Source organism: Quercus lobata, chromosome 2, assembly GCF_001633185.2.
Source record: "Quercus lobata isolate SW786 chromosome 2, ValleyOak3.0 Primary Assembly, whole genome shotgun sequence".
Classification (NCBI taxonomy): Eukaryota; Viridiplantae; Streptophyta; class Magnoliopsida; order Fagales; family Fagaceae; genus Quercus; species Quercus lobata.
The window spans coordinates 12,851,234-12,869,603 of record NC_044905.1 but is presented as its reverse complement, the minus strand read 5'-3'; the positions used below and the strand labels follow the sequence as shown (position 1 = coordinate 12,869,603).

The window sequence follows — 18,370 nt, the reverse complement described above, 5'->3', positions numbered from 1 at the left end:
TTTTTTTTAGTTTAGTTTTTAGTTAGTTTGCTTCTGTTTTAAGAACCTTGGAATTTGTTTGTAACTAAAATTTTCGACTATATGTATGAAATTCCTTTCTCCCTTTTTCTTTTGAATTATGTGTTTATTGCCATCATCGATATTTCTATTACTGCGAATCTCGTGGCTTGCGAATCAGTTATCCTAACGGGTGCGAATGGTTGTGCACATATTATACTTGAAATTAAATCCCTAAATTCTAACTTACCGGCATCAAGGAGACACTTAGTTTGCGTCTACCCATATTTCTAGGCGGCTAAGTGTATAATCTGAGGTGTCGAGCGTGCACTTAGGTCATATCCACAGCTTTTACAAATCTTGAAGTAGCTAGTTTCCCCATAGGTTTGAGTTCGAGGACCGTGCAAGACCTTAGTTCTGTCTAGCACTTAGGCTTTCTTGGAGTGACTAGTTTCCCCATAGGTTTGAGTCCGAGGACCATACAAGAACTTGATTATGTCTAACACTTAGGCTTTCTTGGAGTGACTAGTTTCCCCATAGGTTTGAGTCCGAGGACCATGCAAGACCTTGGTTCTGTCTAGCACTTAGGCGGTTACCAGAATGCGAGACGTGTAATCAGGATGGACTTAAAATTTGAACTAGATAAATGCTTCTATTAATAATAATACCTTCTCAAGTTATTTACATTCCATGGACGAGGTATAACTTTTTCATCTAAGTCATCTAGGTAGTATGCTCCTATAACCTATTCCCACAACTGAAGTTATTCGGTATGGCCCCTCCCAGTTGGGTCCAAGCTTTCCCCATGATGGGTTTTTGGCAGCACCCATAACTTTTCTCAGCACTAAGTCCCCTGGCGCTAGCGGTCTAAGCTTCACGTTGGCATCATATCCCTGTTTGAGCTTCTGATGGTAATAGGACAACTGGACCATTGCCTTTTCTCTTCGTTTGTCGATTAGATCTAGGTTCTTCCCCAGTAGTTCGTCGTTACTATACAAAGTGAACGAGCTCATCCTCAGTGTTGGGAAGTTTGCCTTTAGAGGGATAACAACCTTGGCCCCATAGGTCATGGCAAAAGGTGTCTCCCCTGTTGACCGCCGTGGTGTAGTCTAATAGGTCCATAAGATGTGCGGTAGCTCTTCCACCCATCTTCCATTGGCGTCATCCAGTCTCTTCTTCAGACCGTTAACTATGACCTTGTTGACAGCCTCGGCTTGCCCGTTTCCATGAGGAAGGCTGGAGTTGAGTACCTGTTAGTGATTCCCAATTCCCATCAGTATCTTCTAAAGGCCTTACTGTCAAACTGGAGTCCATTGTCTGAAATGAGGGTGTGAGGGACCTCGAATCGTGTAACAATGTTTCTCCAGATGAATTTCTTAGCATCCACGTCCCTGATGTTGGCCAGAGGCTCAGTTTCGACCTATTTGGTGAAGTAATCTGTGTCGACCAGTAGGTATCTCTTATTTTCTACTGCCTTTGGGAAAGGTCCTATAATATCCAAGCCCCACTGGGCGAATGGCCACAGACTGGATAGAGGGTTGAGGGCCACGCTTGGCTGATGAATATTCGAGGCGAACCTTTGGCATTGGTCACACTTTTTAACATACTCTAGAGCTTCCTTCTGTATCCCCGGCCATCAATATCCCTGGGTAATGGCTCGGTGCGACAGAGATCTTCCTCTTGTGTGACTCCCGCAGATCCCTTCGTGTAGCTCTTCAAGCAATAGTTCTGATGCTTCAGGGTAGACACACAGTAAATATGGCTTGGAATATGAGCGTTTGTACAATTTATGGTCCTTGGACAACTAGAACCAAGGAGCTTTTCTTCGTATTTTCTCCGCCTCCGACTTTTCCTGGAGCAAGGTGTCATCTTTGAGGAACCTCACAATAGGGTCCATCCAGCTAGGGCCCACTCTGACCTCATGAACATAGACCATGCCTTTGACTACTTCATTCGCTCTGTCCAGGTGCTCGACGAGAATAATTCGAGGCAAATATCCTGCCGAGGATGTGGCAAGCGTGGCCAGTGAATCTGCGTGAGTGTTTCCACTTTTGGGGATGTGCGACAAGCTGAAAAAGTCGAAGCCCGACTGTAAGCGTTTGACTCGGCTTAAGTTCTCTTGCATCCTTGCATCTCTGGCCTCTAATTCTCCCTTTACCTGGCCCACTACCAGTCTCAAGTTTGAGAACATCTCCACTGTTTTTCCTCCCATTTTCTGTACCATGGCAATTCCTTGTAGTAGGGCCTCATACTCGGCCTCGAAGAACCCAAGTCTCAGGGACTTCTCTATGATGGTTTGCTCGGGAGATATTAGGACTAGCCCGACTCCAGATCCCCTTTGATTTGCTGCGCCATCAACGTACACCTTCCAACATGGGGGCCCTGGTGTAGAGATTACTCCAACCGATTTTCCATCCATGTTCTGCTCCTTTGCCACTATTTCTACTAGTGGCTCAGCAAATTCGGCTCCTAAGCCGGCTAGGACCTGGCCCTTTATAGAGGTCTGGGGCATGTATTTGATGTCAAAAGTTCCTAGAATTGTGCTCCATATGGCGATCCTTCCAGTGTAATCGACGGTTCGAAGTACAGACTTCAAGGGTAGTTGGGTTAGAACAACCACTGTATGTGCTTGGAAATAATGGGGAAGCTTTCGCGTAGCGTGAACCACAGCCAGTATGGCCTTCTCCAGGGGTAGGTATCTGACCTCAACTTCATGCAGCGACTTACTCAAGTAATAGACCGGCTTTTGGATGCCATTGTCATCCCGTATTAGCACCAAACTCACGGCATGGGGGGCTATAACAATGTATGCGTACAGAACTTCATCGGCCTCGGGACTGGACATGATAGGTGGCCTGGATAGGTAATCCTTAAGTTGCTGGAAGGCCACAACGCAGTCCTCGGACCACTCAAATCCTTTCCACTTGTTGATCAAGAGATAGAATGGTCCACATCTATCCGCCGACTTGGAAATGAACCGATTGAGGGCTGCGATCATCCTAGTAAGCTTTTGGACCTCTTTTGCGTTTTGTGGCGGTTTCAGGTCGTTTATAGCCTTGATCTGGTCGGGGTTAACGTCGATTCCCCTATGAGTGACCATGTAGCCTAAAAACTTGCCTGACCCCACGCCAAATGAGCACTTGGAAGCATTCAGACGCAGCTTATGCTTCCTCAAGACGTCAAAGGTGCTGCCAAGGTCCCCTAAATGCTCGGACACCATTTTGCTCTTCACCACCATGTCATCGACATAGATTTCGATGCTCTTGCCCAACTGTGGTTCGAACATTCTTGTCATCATCCTTTGATAAGTGGATCCCGCATTCTTCAGAACAAATGGCATTACCTTGTAGTGGTAATTCCCAATTGGTGTCACGAAGGCCGTTTTCTCCTGATCCTCCAGCGCTAGTAGTATTTGATAATAGCCTTGAAAGGCATCTAAGAAGCTCATCCGAGGATGGCCTGCTGTCGCATCCACCAACTGATTTATCCGAGGCATTGGGAACGGGTCCTTAGGGCACGCCTTATTTAGGTCTGTGAAGTCCATGCAAACTCGCCATTTCCCACTTTTCTTCTTGACCACCACAGTGTTGGCCACCCATTCGGGGTAAAAGAATTCTTTGATAGCCCCCGCACGCTTAAGCTTCGCCACTTCGTCCCTAATCACATCGGTATGCTCCTTTGACGGGCAACGTGGTGGTTGCTTCTTAGGCGTGATGGCTGGGTTGACGTTGAGGTGATGACAGATGAAGGCCGAGTCGATCCCGGGGGCATCACAGGCATCCCATGCAATTATATCGATATTTTTTTTTAAGAAACTCAATCAGCTCCTCCTTCTCCTAAAGAGGCAGTTGAGCCCCTACTCGGGAGAATTTCTCCGGGTCGCCACCAATAACCACCTCTTCTAGGTCTTTGCATTTCGCCTCCTCGGCAGTTGTATCAGGGGGCGAAACCAGGGTCTTTAGTTGCTATAAATTCTTTTCAGCGGAGGCCGAGAACTTCGTGTCAAGCCGATGTGAGACGGCCGCTACCACGCATTGCCTCGCTATGGGTTGGCAACCACGGATTTTAAGGACTTGGTCCCCTGACGGGAATTTCACCTTCTGGTGCAACGAGGAAGCAACAACCCCTAAGATATGGAGCCAGGGCCTACCAATGATGGCTGTATAGGGAGAGTAGGTGTCCACCACGATGAAGTTCACCTCCACTATCTCCGGGCCGGTCTAAATGGGCAGCCTAATCATGCCTATTGGAATGACAAGCTTCCCGTCGAAGCTCATCAAAGGGAAGTTGTAGGGCATCAAGTCTTCTGGTTTTAACCCCAGCCCCTTATATAGATCGGGGTACATAACCTCAGTCGCATTGCCGCTATCCATCATCACTCTTTTCACATCGTAGTCCCCGATTCTGAGGGGTAATTAGCAGCGCATTGTCGTGGGGCTGGATGGTCCCGATCTTGTCTTCCTTTGAAAAACTCAAAACGGGATGAAAGCTCATTCTGGCCCTCTTCGGCCCTATTTGGGACTCTTTGGCAGGCAGTTGAGCCACTGATAACACTCGTGCAGGGCGCGTGCCTGTTCTCCCTGGCGCGGCCACGATTACGTTGATCGTTCCTGCAGGTGGCCTCAGGGCAGCATCCCTCCTAGCTTCTTGATGACCTTGATAACCACTAGAATGATGCAGAAGGTGCTTCAACTTTCCTTCCCAGACCAGCTAGTTCAGGTGGTTCTAGAGGTTCTTGCAGTTCTCTGTAGTATGGCCATGGTCTTGGTGGTATTGGCAATAAAGGTTCTGATCGCACCTCGAGGGTTCTCCCGCCATCTTACTCGTTCTTGATTTTCTCCAAGACCCGATGTACTGGTTCTCGGAATATGACATTGACAGCCTGTACGTTGGTCGTTCTGGGTTGCCCTACGAAGTCCCTCCTCGGGCAGTTGTTGTTATATCAATCCGACCTGAAATCCATCCTCTCTTGAGAGATAACCTTCTCCTTTCCTCTTCCCTGCAACTGGTCTTCCTCCACTCGCTTATACTTGTCGATCCGATCCACTAGTTGGCGCATACTGGTGGCAGGTTTGCCGGTCAAAGACTTCCTCAGACCGTGATCGGCTGGGAGACTATTTTTGAAAGTGATAATGGTGACATCGTCGAAATTATCTTCCATCTCGTTGTACGTCTCCCAATATCTGTCCGAGTAGGCCTTTAAGGTTTCTTCATCCTGCATGGATAGCGACAGCAAAACGCTTAAAGGCCGAGGGGTTCTGTGGTTCGTAATGAAGTGGGAGTCAAAAGCTTGGGTCAGCTGCCTGTACGAATCTATGGAGTTCATCCTTAGACCATTAAACCACCTCATTGCCACTGGTTCCAAGCTGAACAGGAAAACCTTGCACATCAGCACCTCGTTCCTAGAATGGACAATCATCCTTTGGTTAAACTGGCTCACATGCTCCACAAGGTTTGTTTTACCGTTGTAAATGGCGAAGGTCGGCTGCTGGAACAGTTGAGGAAGTATGGCCACTTCTATGTGATGCATAAAAGGCGACTTGGAGAGTTGATCCAACGCCCTGCTCATGGCATCATTTCCCAAGCCCCTAGGGGATGGGCTTCTGTGCCTACGCCTTCGGTAGTGCTCTTCTTCATGGGAGAAGGTCTCACTTGGGGGAGTCCTCAATCTTCGCCTATAGTCATCGTCACTTTCATCGTCGGAGGGCATGTCAAGCCTAGATTGAGATTGCCTTTGCTGTGCATGGTGCAGTTTTCTCTTCAGATTGTCTATTTCTTGCTGCATAGCCTATTGTTCTACCTCTGAGACATATGGCTCCTAACTTCTTCTAGTTGCAGGGCTCGGTTGTTATTTTGTCTCTGAAGCACGTGACTGCCCACGCGAGAGTGGCTCTTGCTAGTTTGAGTGGTGTTTACACTGCCCTCCCGAAACCTCCCATTGTCTTCATTTCGATCATGTTCGGGATTAGGGAAGTTACCCTGTTGTTGGGATCTAGCTGGTTCGAGTTGATGAGGGCTTACTTGATGAGGACCTGACCCTACCATGCTTGATCATTGTCCTTACTAACACACAAGCTCTTCCCATAGACAGCGCCAATTGTAGGGACTGGGTTCGAGCGCTCCTCCTATTAAACGAAAGGTCTCAAGCCCAACTAGCCCAATATAATAAATTTTTAAAGAAGTGGGTTTAAGAACTAAGTTTTAGTCCGAACCATGATCACTAGACACAGTTAAATGTGGGCTGAGTAACAAGGAAATGGATTAAAGTGTGGAATTTTGTCCTCGGGTGTTTCGTCCGAAGAACTCATTATTCTTCTTCTTCTTCTTTCAATACTAGGTTACGGGGGTTTTCAAGATCATACAGACTGCCACAACTTCCTCATTCTTCTCTCTTTCTACTCTTTTTCCACCCCCCCTTTCATTCTTGGAGGGTTTCTCACATTATATACTTCTTTTCAGTCGATCTTGGCCCTCCACCTATTGATCATACAGGTCACTACTCGAGTGCTCGTCCCATCAGCCACCTTCTCAAACCCTCTGTGAGTTGCGGCAACCAAAGCTGCATTGTTCAAGGGTCATTTTCTCATTAATGCGGCCAGAATGTTAGTTGGGTGCATTCAATGCGGAGGTGACAGTTTCCCCTTGGATTGCTCCTGCACCATACGCCTATGGGTATTCTACTGTATTTATCCTTCTCCTAGAGGCGCCCTGGGATGTTGCCTTTGCCGGTGTGCTGTTCTCCTCTTGGGATTTGGGATGCCGAGGGCAGGATCGTCCTCGGCAACGTTTCTAGGCCCTTTGGGCTTTCTTTGTCCGTCCTCGGCTATTTCTTCCTCCTCGACGCGGGCCTTGGGCCCAATACAAAGTGGGCCGAAGTTGTCAGATTCCTTAGCCCCACAGTTATTCTTATGGTTTAGTTATCCAGTAATTTGGTTATATTTTTATTAAAAGGATTAGTCATTCTTTATGAATAACTATTCTTTAAAATGAGAAATAGCTATTCATTTCTAAAGGGATCGTAATAACTATTCCTTAGTAGATGTATTAATTTATAAAATTAATATATTTTCAAATAAACAAACTTTCCATATGCAATTAACAATTATGAAAATAAAAAATCATAAAAAACTAACTAATCTCTCTTTCAATTTTTTTTAAAAAAAAATTAGGATATATAATTATATAAATAAAATATTTCCTAAAATATATCTTAGGTTTGATTTAAAATGTTTTCATTTCATTGTTTTCAAGGTTCTATTATTGTGCTGTCACCAAATAAATGAATAGTATTAAGTATTACATTACAACATCATGTATTCCTTGTAATACCTATTCTTATTTATATGTAATTACCATTACAGTTTACCAAACGTGTCCTAAGAGTTTGAGAGATGAAGAACCTAGGATTGAATCTCACAATGGGAAGTGTACGTGGAAAAAATTGCATGCTCTTGGCTCATGCTCATTAGCATCCTCAATGGGGATGAGTGCATAATTATTGTTCATTCAGATCCCTTACTCCTAGAGTGTCATTATAGTCACACTTAAGTAGAAGATGCCAACTCAGGTCACACACCCTACCCATTTTTTTGTTCACTAAAAAAAAAGGTTAGATTATATGTGCAAATGTAGTTCATGTTTTTTTTTTTTTTTTAAATCGAACAACATCAAATTTGTTCACTAGTTACTTGATTAAAATTACTTTTTCCACTGTGTCTAAAATATTTTACCTTAAACATATCTATACTAATAATTAATAATTCAATGATTATTTAAATTGTATTATTTGAATTTGTTACTTATATGATTTTCGTTTATAAGCATAATCTCAATAATAATAAATAGATTATATCCATCAATAGTAAAACTATAATACAATATGGGGGCGTTTGGTTTGCCCCAATATTACATTACATCGTAATATTAAATTATTGTAATCTTATATTAATGTAATTTCAATATAAGAATACAATGTTACATTATTTAGGAATGTCATGAGACTAATGTGAGGTGATAAATTTTGTAATTTTAGATTATGATAATGTTAGAAAAAATAAATAAAACCAAAAACCTTAATATCGCATCATTGTAAAGTGCATCATATCAAGAACACATCACAACGAACCAAACGCCGAATGAGTTCTTCCATTATAACCATTAAGTAAAAGTAGGCAGATTTAGGGTGTGTTTGGATACTGTTTATTTTGCTGAAACTGAAAAATTATTACTGAAAGTACTGTAGATAAAGGTAAATATTAGTTGAAATAGTACAGTGAGACCTATGAATAGTGTCAAAAAGTGCAGTGGGGCACATGAATAGTAGCAAAATTAAGCTGAATAGTGAAATAATTTTCATTTTTCATCTATACCCAAACGCACACTTAGTATACATTTGGATAGGAGTTATTTTCCTGCATTTGCTTTTTTTTTTTTTTTTTTAATCTAGCGCCTCTTGCACTGTTCATGGGACATGAATAGTGTAATTAGGCAAATACACGGTGATTTCATTAATGAATAGTAACCAAAAAATATTTTTTAATTGTTTTCAATTTTCAACAAAATAAGCGGTATCTAAACACGTCCTTAGTATAGTTGAAGAGAGACAACGCGTGTCCAATTGTGTACAACAGTAAACAAGCTTTCTTTCTTAGTACATGCTTAGGTAGGTGAAGAACATGTGATGGAGTTTTTTGGTGCTGTGTGGTATTGAGATGGTGAGATGAGTTTAGTGAAGTTTAGATTGTGAGGGTTTTTTTTTTTTTTTTTTTTTTTAAATAATTTTTTTGAGAAGGCTAAGGTATATGAGAACTAAAACTTTTAGCTAAGGATGCTAAGTGTATTCTGACTATCGTGTTAGGTTATGTTTTGTTATTCTTAATTAATGTCCACTCTTTTACAGGGTTTTGGTAGTGAAACAAGTTTGCTTCCCTCGAGCCATTTTTGGACTAATGAAATTGGGTGGTACGAAAGTTCATTAGTTTATTGGATTAATAATTTATTTATTTTAAAAATATATAAAATAATTGAAAATACATAAAAATGAAGATAAATTGAAAAAAGAAAAAAAGAGATGTTATTCAATTTAAACATGAATATGTAAATATAACAAATAGAAATTAATAGAATATCATTGTTCAAAAAATTAATTTAAATATAGAAATTAATGTGTCTTTATATATATAAATGACTAAAAAAATAGGACACTTGAATTGATCGTTTGAGTACTTATTTTAATTTTAAAAGTGAAAGACTTAAAAACCCATAAATAAAAGTACAAAATTGAAGAAAATTATACTTGATCAAAATAACTTAACAATACAAAATCAGATGGTTTAAACAAAATTTTGCAATTCAATAATTGCCTTTTAAAATTTAATCTTTTTTTTTTTTTTAACAAATTCGATATTTCTTTCATATGTATGGTTTGACAATTCAACCATCGTTTCCATATGGTTCTTATAACTATGGTTTGAACTTTGGGGTGAAAAAACTTGTATAGTCTAACATAAGACGGGGCAAGATACTTTGAGTTTAGATTCTGCCCTGACCATTATTACTTGATTGTGAGATGTAAAAATTAAGATGATAAAAATATTTAACCTCATACGTGTTCACTACTGTTTTAATTTATTACGTTTTAAAATTATTTTAAAACTTTTACATCTCTCAATCAAGTGGTAAATTGCACTATATCCAAATCCAGACATTCAGAAAGGCCGTTTGGTAATGTTGTTTTAGTAATGTTGTTTATATTTTTTAGAAATATGTGTGAGTGAAAAAATATGTATAATGTTGTTTAAAAACTGAAAATATGCGTTTAAACACATGTAGCAAACACGTGTAAAAGGAACCGTTTGACATCCTTGTCCTTCCACTTTCAAAGCAAATAGAAAAATCCAGCATGACTGTAACCCTGATAATACGGTAGTTGTTGGCTTGGTGAAGCATGTTAGATTCTATTTCTTTCATCAATTATTGCCCTTTTATTCCATGTGAAGTCAATTACTTTAGCGTCTTCGTCAAAATATGCTGTTCGCTTTCACATTCGAGTCTCCTTATTAAAGACACAACCACAGTCCTCAAATCCTTCATTATGCGACTCAGTTACAACGGGACAAATTCTCGAGATGATGGTCTTGGAACAACAACATTTTTTAAATGCTAAAGCCAATAGAAAGGACAAAAAGAAAAAGAAAAGAAAGATGTTCTGTTGATAATTTGATACATGGGAAAGCAAGTTTTGAAAGTTGAAACATAATAGATATTTCATTTTGAACAGGTTATTACTATTGGGTTTTTATTTATGAACTATTACAACATTGGTCTGATGAGCTTATTAACCTTGGGAATGGCATAGATATTGATACACAAGAGTGGACACTGGAGATAGAGATTGATATTCTTGCAGAGGCAGGCAACATAGAACTTTGGAAGTTTTAACTTTGTATATAGGATAAGCAATTAACTTAATCTGAGTTGCGCACCATTATCCGTTGTTCCCTTTCTCATCATGGCTACAAACTCATCATAGTTGATTCTCCCGTCCTATATATCAAATAATAATTAGCATTGAAAGAAATTAAGGGAAAGAGGGGAAAATTTGAGGATTAGGATTCAAGTCAAGATAATTACTTTATCAGTATCAACATCTTCAAGTACTTCATCGATAGTAGCTTCATCCCCCATTCCGTATTGAGTCATAGCTTTTCTTAGTTCTTCTCTAGTGATAAATCTGGAAAAATTTACACCAGTGCATAGGAAAATATCATAAGTGAGTGTTCAATAACTTCTAGCATTTAAAAAAAAAAAAAAAAAAAATTAGACACTTGAATTATGTAAAAATGAAGATCTGATTTTGAAAATTTCGTTCAGTCCCCTTAGATATTTGGAAATTTGCTCACCTGAAAGGTAATTCTGATTCAGGGGAACACTAAGATGAGTTTTCCTCAAAAAAAAAAAAAAAAAAAAAATGATTTGGGCAAAAGGTTTAAGCATTATTTAAAAGGTAAGTGCATTATTCAAAGAATCAGCATACTAGCCAATAGTCATATGGCCCGATGGCATCCATTCCCTTATTTGTAGTTTAGTTTTAGAGGTTGAATCCCCTTGTTTATACTTGGCCAAAAAAAAAAAAAAAAAATCAGCATACTAACCCGCTGTCATCCTGGTCAAAGTACTTGAATGCCTTATACAAGTGCTCTTCCCTCTCGAGTTTATGGCGATGCATAGTAGCAGTAATGAATTCTGAATAATCAATAGTCCCATTCTTGTCAACATCAGCCTGGCAGAAGAAATATAAAGGTTGAACTCTCTCATTAAGGCAAGCCAAAGGGAAATGATGTAAATACTTGAGCTTATTTCTTGAAGAAGTCAATGAGTTAAAACAATTTTGTTAAAAATCATAATGAATAGTCCACCCACCCCCCACCCCCCCTCTCTCTCCCCAAATCAGCAAACTGATAAAAAGGAGAACAGGATAGCACTATAGTACTTACGGCATCCATCAACTGCTTAATTTCTGTTTCAGAAAGCCTAGATCCTAGCCTGGTCAATCCAACTTTGAGTTCTTCAAGTGTGATTGTACCGCTTTTGTCAGTATCCATGTTGTTGAACATCTGTTTCAGACCTTTTATGTCTTCTTCTGATAGGTTCTCTGCTATTACCTTCCAAAAATCAAATTTCAGTTACTAGGAAAACGAGTAAGAAAAAAGGCCAAAAAGAAAATTAAGGCAATCAATCAATCAGTGTTACTTTGTCTAACCATAGGTTCTTGTGAAGAAAATCAAGAACTTATCGGTAAAGCACTAGTACAAAGACCAGCGGCCTAACCAGGATACTAAATTTTTTTAAGAAACTGGCCTAGACAATTGTTGTTTACTCTATATCAGTGTATCCTGCATAAGGAAAGAAACATTCAAATATTTTTTATTTTTAGATGAAATCTGATTGCCTTTCCTAGTTATAAACACTTAACAGATCTACAAAATCAATACACACAGATTTAACTGTTACAAGGAAGCAGATAGAAGTCCCATGGAAATGAAAACATTCAATGCTTCACATGGCACTAGAAAGGAGCTCATTCTATTTTTCAAAACATTCAATACTACTCTACAAAAGTTTTTTTATTTTTATTTTTTATTTTTTTTAAATAGTCTACAAAAGATTATGTATTAGATCATTTTCTGAATTGAAAAAAATTGCATAATCAATTTTCCACTCCAGTATCAGTTTTCATGAGTAATCCTTTGATGATTCCATTTTAAAGGCCGCATTTCTATATCCAAATGCTACGTTAGTGAAATTGAGTTAGTTTGTTTCCTTGGGACATATAATAATGCATAAGACTAGATACTTGCAATCATTCTGGACACTGATTCAACACATAACAACTCAAATCATGTAACAATTTGAATATCAAGTTCTGAATAACTTAAAAACCTATAAGAGATAGTGTCAAATCATACCTTCAGAGCGAGTTTTTTCATCTTATTCATTGCTCTAAATTGCTTCATCCTAATTAGAACGGCACTACTAATAGGTCTGTCAGATGCGTCACCATCTTCCTTCAACCATGGATGTTCTGGTTTATATGCATAATGCAAATGATATTAATGGTTAGCTAGTTTAGTTCTCTGTGAAACAATGTTCTACAGCTCCAAATAGGGAAATGAAAAAAAGAAAAAAAGAAAAAAAAAGAAGGGTGCAATACAGTGAGCATCTTAAATTGTTTCGTTGAACCAAAACATCTTATATAAGCCATAGATTTGTGTGGGACTTAACCAAGAGCCTCGGTATTTTAGGCTTAATTTGATTGGAACTCATTCAAAAGCAGTAAGCCTATTGAACTGTTCACAAAGAATTATATACTAACCAAGAGCGGCAGCTGCAGTAATTCGTTTTGTAGGGTTAATAGTTAGCATTTGTTTGATGAGATCCTTTGCACTAGCAGATATAGAAGGCCATGGTGGTCTTTGAAAGTCAAGTTTGCCTTCTAAGATTGCTTCAAATATGGCTTTCTCAGTTTCTGAAAAAAAAAAATTAATTCACACATCAATTGTAGAAATAAAATCAGAACAAAATACATGCTCTGACAGCAAGATATCAGTTTTTGGACTGGTAACATGTATCTCTTTGTAAACCAAAAGACAACTCAAGAAACTGAAATTACAAGATGGATTACCGGCAAGTAACAAAGTAATTGTTTTTCAAATATCATTTTTAAACAAACAAATAATACTTTATAATTGTCCTAACGAGCTTTTTAAAAATATTTTGAAGCCTAATAGAGTAGTGTTGCAATTTTTTTTGGGTAAGTGTAATGTTGTAAAGTTAACTCAACTAAAATATGAAATTTACAATCTAATCTAATGCATTTTCAGCCAAAAAATTAATATAATTAAAAAATTAGAGCATAGTCAAAATTCGCATGAATCAATTTCACTTTATCATACTAAACATAATAATTTTAATATATTAAAACTATGGAATGTAAATTATAAACCACAAGCCACCCTCATTGCATATAAAAACCAAACAATTGACTCAATTGAAATAAAATGAACTTGTTCAAATGGTCTGATTGAATGAGAAAAAAGCGTAAAGGAAACTAGAGGAGTCTTTGATTATTGCAACATCATTTACTTTTTTTTTTTTTAAATTATAACTCGATACCTTATTTTAGTGGGGATAATAGACAAGTACCCAAAACTCTTCTAAAATCTTGAACCAACCCTAAATTCTTAAAAAGTTTCATTGGGGACAATCGTCCCCATTCAAGTGTATGTGGCTCCACCCCTAGTTGTTGGTCAAATGTCTCCAGGATCCTAACTCCTAAGTGGTAATTTTTATATTTGTTTTACCTCTTCTTGTTTTTTATTTTTTATTTTTTATTTTTTATTTTTTATTTATTTTTATTTTTTTATTTTTTTTTGGGTGCAATATTAGTTGCAACAACAACAACCAATTGCAATACTAATTGAAATGTCAAAAAGGTATTTTCAGTAAATCAGAGGAAATATTTTAACGTGGTATATGTATGAGATCCTTTTGACATGAATTCCAATTAACCATGAAGAAACAAGGAAATTGGATAATATTGTGGATCTTAATTCTATAAGCAACCAATATGTTAAAGAAAAATCCTCGGGAGAGGAGAATAGAAGGAAGTTAGATGAGAAGATCCATCAATAGAAGACAACGATGAAAATTAGTCATTCCTTATTTTCACCAAGGAGATCTAGTCACACAACTTCCAATTTTCCCTCTAGTGCAAACACCATAAAAGGGGGATAAATTTCAGGATCTCACATAGCTATTGTTTGATAACCTAGGCTCTTTGGTTGTGAAAGTCATTCTTTGCTTCTTCCTTTTTTGGGATAAATTCAATAATTATAATGGGGGAGGAGGGATTTGAACCTTGGACATTTTCGTTGGAAATCCAAAGAGATACTAATTAGCTCTTGGCAATTGTGAAAGTCATTCTTAGACCTAGGATTTAATGCTAGTATTGGGTCTCTTGGGATGCAAGTGTGCTATTGTTGGCTAGAAAAATCTATTTTCTTTGAGTACTTTGGAGTTTAGGACCCCTGCATATTTTGAGCTTTATTGAATTAAAACTTCTTTGGTAATAAACTTACATTAATTACCCAAAAATAAACAATACCAACTGAAATGTAAGCAAACACGTTACCTACCTCCCCAAAAAGGAGGCTCCCCACTTAGAAGAATGCATAAAATGACTCCAGCGCTCCACACATCTATCTCCTTCCCATACTTTCTCTGCAATACCTCTGGGGCCACATAGTATGCACTTCCAACAATTTCCCTGTACAATTTCCCTGAAGAATATAAATTCATTTGTTCAGTATTAGTGAATGGAGAAATTGGTTAAACCAAAATATCCCTGCATGTAAATATAATAATTTCAAAGAAAACAAATTCGTAAAGTAGAGATTACATTTTCCCCTCTTCCTCATTTTCTTGTAAGAAACATTAAAAGGTAAGGTTAAGCCAAGAAATCTGCTATCCATTCATGAGACCAATCAAAATATACTGCATTAGTGCCTTGCATTTATCTAAATTGATGGCAATGTATCTTGCCACAAAAATCATTGGCATAGTTATTACTATACAGAGAAGGCAAACATTTTTTTTTTTAATGAACATGAATGTGTGACGAAAAAATTTGAAGCATCCAGACGAGGATTGCAATCATGAACATTATAACTTCTTCTTTTATCTTTTTACACTACAATGGTAATATTACAGATACCAATGGCAGCTACCTTCAGGCTATTATGTGTTAAAATGGAAGCCATCATCTGCTTTATCATAACTAATATTAAGCTCAAACCAATTCATAACTCAAATTATTTTTATGATATCAAAGAAAGTATACAGGATACACCAGTCTTTATAGTGAAATGGTGCCAAGGGATATTTAGTGTTCGACTCATGAGAAGCAAGATGGTGGAATGTCTTGCTTGATAAATTACCAATTTTCCAAAAGCTTAAGTGGTTATAAAATGACGAATTTAATTATATAATCATTATTCTAACACTCCTCATGTGTAGGTCCAAATCCTCCTAGGTTCAAAATCAAGATCAATGCTTTGATACCAAGATAAAGTACCAATTTGTCTCAAAAGCTTAATTTGTTCGAAAAATTGTGAATTTAATCATTTAATTCTTATTCTGACATATCTCACATCGATTAATGTATTTTTCTGTCTGATAATAAACACTTAAAAAAAATTCCCGCAAAAGCTATTATTGCTAAATAGAACATAGCAGCAAGACTTTCATATATCTGCTAGAATTTCTCCAGTTGAATTTGAAGGTAATATCTACACTACATCTAGTTGGCTAGTTGTCACCATGTGATGGAACCACATCGACGTGTTTTTTGTGTTCCTTTTCATTTTAATTATTAAACCCGTTTACGTGGTTGACTAGTCTTTTTCACCATTGACTTCGTCAAGCTGACCCATTATGGCATCCACAAAAATCTTTAACGCAAGTTTTGGATTTCTATAGGCACTTCTGAGCAAAGTCCCTTTCCAGCTTGCTATTGATGCATCAAATCACCATTTTTTTCTTGGTTGAGATATTAAAAACTAATGAAAGCACCTCCAACAAATGAATGGATAAACCATGGATAAGGAAATATGCAAACAAAACAAAACAAAACACTCATTTTGCAGAATTGATTATTAAAAATCGAACCAAATGAAGCAATAGAAGGCAACCGCAATAGCTAGAAAGATAGAAATAGTGCAACGAAGTGAACAAACTATATAACTAACCTTCTTCAATGAAGACAGAGAGACCAAAATCTATAGCTTTAATGGGAGAATGAGCATCCTTGCTAACCATCAAGAAATTCTCAGGCTTCAAGTCCCTATGCATCACCCCCATAAAATGACACACATGAACCACATTCACAATCTGCCTCCCAATCGAAGCAGCTTCACGCTCTGAATAGCCCACTTTATTATTGATGATCCGGTCGAAAAGCTCGCCACCAGTGCACAATTCCATGACCAAATGCAGATTTTGCTTGTCCTCATAAGCACCCTTGAATTCCACAATATTGGGTTGCCCTGTCACGTGCTGCAGTATCAGAATCTCCCTCTTCACATCCTCAATATCTTTTGAAGTCAGAAACTTTCGCCTTGAAATGGACTTGCACGCGTATTTTCGTCCCGTGGCTCTCTCTGTACAAAGATAAGTAACCCCAAACTGACCTCTACCCAGTTCTTTATCAAGAACATAGAGTGAGTTGATATCAACGTAAGGTCTTTTAAGAACTTTTCCAACCTCATCTGCAGGAGGAGCAGGCTTTGTTGGGAATGAATAAGAGGAAGAGGAAGAAAGAGTGGCGTCTTTTGATGTAGTTGGGCTAAACCGTTCTTGGGTACTCTTTGGAAATTGTTGTAGAGGTGGTGTGTCATCGGAGGTACCCGAGGAGATTGGGATTTCACGGGATTTCTTACAGCAGTTTCCCATTGAGAAAGACAGAGGAAGGTCTCAGAGAGAGAGAGAGAGAGAGAGAGAGAGAGAGAGTTTTAGCTTGTAGTGCTTTTGAGAATTTTTATAATCTTCAATTTAGTTGCAAGAGCATATTTTTCAACAAAAAAAATTCGAGAAGTTCGATTTCAACCGCTCTACAGTACACTGCTTTTTTTTTTCTTCTTTCTTCTTTCTATTTGTGCTTTGCTTTTGCCTCTCGGATGGTCCTGGGCATCAATCTTCTTCTCTCTCTTTTTGCTCAGATACGCTTTTGCTAAGAGAGAGAGTGAGAAGACAGAGAGAGACAGTCTGGGCTGTACAGTGTTCGGTTCTGTTTTGTCTTAAGAGAAGCATTTTTAACTTTTGTTTTACGTGTGTTTTACGTTACGGTTTAGTTTGATTTTAAGGAAAATTATTGTATGGTTTTGGATTATACCCCCTCTTTTAACGAAAGGTTGTGTTACGAAAAGAAGATAAAAAAAAGAAAGATAAATCTATTCCAAAAAAAAAAAAAAATATATATATATATATTATACACTTTTTATATATTATTTGCTTTTTTTGTGGGTTAATAATGTAAGTTTACTAAACATAGAATTTTTTTTTTTAATTTTTTTATTATTGGCCAGTAACGCCAGTTGTTTGAAATTCCCCCAGAACACAGCATTTTTATTTTTTATTTTGTGTATATATATATATATATATATATAAGTTTCCCTGATGACGTGGCAGAATTACACCCCTGGTTAATGGCTATGTATTACAAGGCCTAATATCTTTTGGAAGCCCAAGTTGCAGCCCGTTGGATTGTGGGCCCCTTAAGATTTCACGTAATCTTTTGGTCCCCAAATAAAAGCCACATAGATAATATATATATATAAAACCGAAACTTTTGAAACTTTCACAATTTTCTACGTCAGCACAATTTTTAAATATAATATAAAAATAAATTTAAAAAAAAAATATAAAATTGATGTCACGGGAAATTCAGCCACATAGTAGTAATATATAAATCTCTTAAGACCTAAACTTAAACCTAAACGTAAGGACTAAATATTTATGCGTTTTCTCTTGCTTTCCTGATGTATTTGGTTTATAGAACATTTGCAACGCAGGATCTAGGTCACGAAATGCTGACAAAATTGATTGAGGAGAGAAGTTCAAAGGTATATAGGTTTTGGAGTGTTTTGAACTTCAGCCAGATAATAAGATCTTTCTGGAATTGATTCCAATTTGTCCCAAGGTAAGGATGTGTCGTAGGTTGACTGGTCTTCAAGTTATAGTATCCTAATTGAATAGCTTTATTTTACTAATACTTCTGTCATTCTTTGCAGTCTCATGCTTCACAGATTTGACTGGT

The 18,370-nt window shown here is 37.8% G+C and overlaps 2 protein-coding genes across 2 annotated transcripts; both read right to left on the bottom strand.

Annotated features, from left to right (window-relative positions):
• Nucleotides 1–4,939: 4,939 nt before the first annotated feature.
• On the bottom strand, nucleotides 4,940–5,782 carry LOC115959579. Its single transcript, XM_031078022.1, has one exon. The coding sequence runs from the start codon at nucleotides 5,780–5,782 to the stop codon at nucleotides 4,940–4,942; it is 843 nt and encodes a 280-aa protein (XP_030933882.1).
• Nucleotides 5,783–10,179: 4,397 nt separating this feature from the next.
• Nucleotides 10,180–17,324, bottom strand: LOC115974546 (calcium-dependent protein kinase 29-like). The gene is made up of 8 exons (XM_031094950.1): nucleotides 16,305–17,324; nucleotides 14,694–14,837; nucleotides 12,872–13,024; nucleotides 12,465–12,580; nucleotides 11,493–11,660; nucleotides 11,151–11,278; nucleotides 10,630–10,729; nucleotides 10,180–10,542 (listed from the first exon to the last, which is right to left on the bottom strand). Exons 1-8 carry the CDS (start codon nucleotides 17,005–17,007, stop codon nucleotides 10,459–10,461), a joined length of 1,596 nt encoding a protein of 531 aa, XP_030950810.1. The 5' UTR covers nucleotides 17,008–17,324; the 3' UTR covers nucleotides 10,180–10,458.
• Between the last annotated feature and the right edge of the window lie 1,046 nt (nucleotides 17,325–18,370).

Bases quoted from the DNA above. Each gene is read 5' to 3' on its own strand.
- LOC115974546 (XM_031094950.1), bottom strand. From the start codon at position 17,007: ATGGGAAACTGCTGTAAGAAATCCCGTGAAATCCCAATCTCCTCGGGT. The intron at 12,581-12,871 runs GTTAGTATATAA...CATATAAACCAG, and splicing joins TACTGCAGCTGCCGCTCTTG to AACATCCATGGTTGAAGGAA. The intron at 11,279-11,492 runs GTAAGTACTATA...TTCTTCTGCCAG, and splicing joins TTAAGCAGTTGATGGATGCC to GCTGATGTTGACAAGAATGG.
- LOC115959579 (XM_031078022.1), bottom strand. From the start codon at position 5,782: ATGCAGCAAGAAATAGACAATCTGAAGAGAAAACTGCACCATGCACAG.